This window comes from Apaloderma vittatum, unplaced genomic scaffold (assembly GCF_000703405.1).
Source record: "Apaloderma vittatum isolate BGI_N311 unplaced genomic scaffold, ASM70340v1 scaffold38805, whole genome shotgun sequence".
Lineage (NCBI taxonomy): Eukaryota > Metazoa > Chordata > Aves > Trogoniformes > Trogonidae > Apaloderma > Apaloderma vittatum.
The window spans coordinates 1-2,953 of NW_009717205.1; the positions used below are offsets into that span (position 1 = coordinate 1).

Genomic DNA, 2,953 nt, shown 5'->3' on the forward strand with positions numbered 1-2,953 from the left:
AGCCGCTCCTGATAACTTTTGTGGTGCTTTTTCTGGCCAGGCTAGGCCCGTGTTAAAACTCCCGGGGAGCTGCCAGTCCCTTCCAGTTCGGTGATGCACTGCACCTCAGAACCATGTGAACTGGCTCAGTTGTATTTCCCAGGTATGTGACGAACCCGAGGAGTTAAAGAGAAAGGCTACTGAGCTGGCTGCTGCTGTCCGGAGTGCCAAGCACCTTGTCATCTATACAGGAGCCGGAATCAGTACGGTAGGATTTTTTGGGCGTGAGTGGCTGGAGCTTTGGGAGCCCCTTCAGGAGTGTTGTAGTGCTCTCTGGACTTTTTGTGGTTTCCAAATGACCACGCAATGCGTGTTATGAGTCTGGGGTGCTGTGGCGACACTGCTGCAGTGCAGACCAAGATGTCTGTAGGGGCCGTGCCTGCTGCCCAAGAGATTCTGAGGCTGTGTCGCCTCCTTGACTGTATGAAGAATGTGCTTCTTGAACGAGATCACTAGTCTTCATTCACATTTCTTCCACTACTTTTGGTGTAAAACCTAAAACTAAGTTAGCTAATCAATGGCATCTGTGTTAATGGGTGCGTAGGAGCAGCTGGTGGTCATCAGAGCTCACAGGTACATGTTGAGAAATGTTTGGTTTTGGCAATTTCTGTTGGAAGAGAGGAAATCTGGTTCTGCCACTTCTAACGTGTCATGTTGCCTTTGTCTGAACTCTGAGACAGGAACCTTATTTTTCTTTCGCTTTTGTACAGTCTTTGCTGATATGGGGAGTGACTCTGGGCAGGGTTACACCCTGTGCTAATGTCACAAGTATTTTTGCTCAAGAGTGCTGGGTGCGAGGTGCCAGAAATCAGAGTCTAGTGAAAATAAGGAAAGATTCGAGAATGGGGTTCTATGTAGAGAAGTGGGAAGCACCAAGAGTCAAAAATAATTTTGGAGGCATTCCATAATGGTAAAATTAGAGAAGATAAATACTGGAGGGGGAAATGAGAGCTGTAAGGTAGGAGAAGAGATGCTAGGAAGAGAGAAAAGGTCTGAAAAGAAGGTTTTCCTGTGATTAGGGCACCACTGCACTAGAAGGCTTGGGATTAATGAAAAAACTCCCGTGAATGAGGTTGTCCTGGATGAGACCAGGTTGATGCGTTTGTGGACGAGGGGTATGAGCTTTCCCGCGAGGCCTCGTTTTTTCTCTCCCGGTAACAGGCAGCTTCAATCCCTGACTACAGAGGCCCTAATGGCATATGGACCTTGCTGCAGAAGGGCAGGACCATCAGGTGAGGATACAAGTTCTGAGCCGTGTAGCAGGAAGCCAATACCGAAAGAGATTAATGGCAATTCCACCTTTTTTTTTTTTTTTTCTTGCTGCCCGTCAGGGCCACAGATCTAAGCGAAGCAGAGCCCACACTCACCCATATGAGCATTGCCTGCCTGCACAAGCATAACCTGGTGAGAAGTTTTTTTTCTGCACCTCACTTATGTTCCTTCATCTAAGTATTATAAACAAAACCCAACAGGGAAAATAAAGCTTTTTGTGAGATTGCCTAACTACTGATTTCCCTTGGATGGCCACACATCTGTGTAGGAAAAAGCTTCTGTGCTCACGTACAGCTGAGTCTTCATTAGAGCTCAGGACTGCGGCTCTGGCAGTTTTTTCCCTGGTGCCTTTTCGTTAACACCTTGTGTTTGCCTCCTGGTGAGGCTGGTCTGGGACCTGGCCGCAAAGCCAGACTGAGCAGAGCTCTGTTTAGCAGGAGTCGTCTCCTCGTTTAGCTGCCGTAAAGGTCTGTTCTCCACGCTTCCCTGGCATTGATTCTGCTCTGGTGTACGGGGCCGTTTGGTGCATGTTGAGACGCGCGTCACCTGTATTTCAGTAACACTTTCAGAGTCTTCTGTGCCTGTTAGCTCAGTGTTTTATTCTCTCCAAGGTGCAGCATGTGGTGTCTCAAAACTGTGATGGGCTGCACCTGCGCAGTGGGTTGCCCCGAGCAGCGATATCCGAGCTCCATGGGAACATGTACATAGAGGTGAGTGGCCAGAGCAGGGGGAAGTCCCTGCCCAGTGGCCTCACAGGAAGACGATGTCAACTATTCCTCGGTCACTAGCTCAGCAAGAATTAGAACGAGGGCTAGCCTCTGCTTGGTTCATACCTTCAGGCCATCTGCTGCCTGGGCTCTGTCTCTGTAGTCACTGGAGCCATCTGCTTCTGGCTGCTTTTCCTCAGGCCTTCTCTGGCGTCCCTCCTAAGGCACGGCCAGCCGGCCTCCTGGAGTTCCACTTGCTGCCTGAGGTTTTCCAGGCTTTTCCGAGTTAGCATCCGATCCCTGATGATCCCTTCTGCTGCTTCCAACTTACTGTCCCCTTTTTGTACCCTTCGTCTGAGAGAAGTGGCTGGCCCCTGGCCTCTCACGGGCCAGCTGCTCACCCTGTGACACGCGTTTTGCTTTCGCCCTGCGCCAGGTCTGCACGTCCTGCTCGCCTAACCGGGAGTACGTGCGAGTGTTCGACGTGACGGAGCGCACAGCCCTGCACAGGCATCACACCGGCAGGATGTGCCACAAGTGCGGGGCGCAGCTGAGAGACACGATCGTCCACTTTGGGGAGAAGGGGACGTTGAGGCAGCCCCTGAACTGGGAAGCAGCAACAGAAGCTGCAAGCAAAGCAGATGTGATTCTTTGTCTGGGTTCCAGCTTAAAGGTAACTTCAGAGACTCGGTGAAGACTGTTAGCAGCATTCCCTCTGGGTGATACACCTTGGTGCTGAGCAGTCTCCTCCCAAACAGACAACTGTAAACTCTGGTGTCGGGATTCGCCCACCATCTGTGATAGTCTCTCTTCCTCCCTCTTTCCCCTCCTGGTAATACATTCCTTTTCCTCTCGCCGATACGGCTCAGGGTTGTGCGTGCCTTTGGCTGCACTGACGACGGCTCTTTTGCGGCAGGTCTTGAAAAAATACCCCC

At 51.1% G+C, this 2,953-nt stretch overlaps 1 protein-coding gene across 1 annotated transcript; it reads left to right on the forward strand.

The window, feature by feature from the left end:
• Positions 1–142: 142 nt before the first annotated feature.
• LOC104268732 (NAD-dependent protein deacetylase sirtuin-7-like) lies at positions 143–2,949 on the forward strand (the record flags this gene model as incomplete). The annotated part of the gene is made up of 6 exons (XM_009869809.1): positions 143–247; positions 1,201–1,271; positions 1,371–1,443; positions 1,923–2,021; positions 2,455–2,691; positions 2,935–2,949. Coding segments are annotated over 6 exons (600 nt in total), but the record flags the coding sequence as incomplete, so codon positions are not given.
• Between the last annotated feature and the right edge of the window lie 4 nt (positions 2,950–2,953).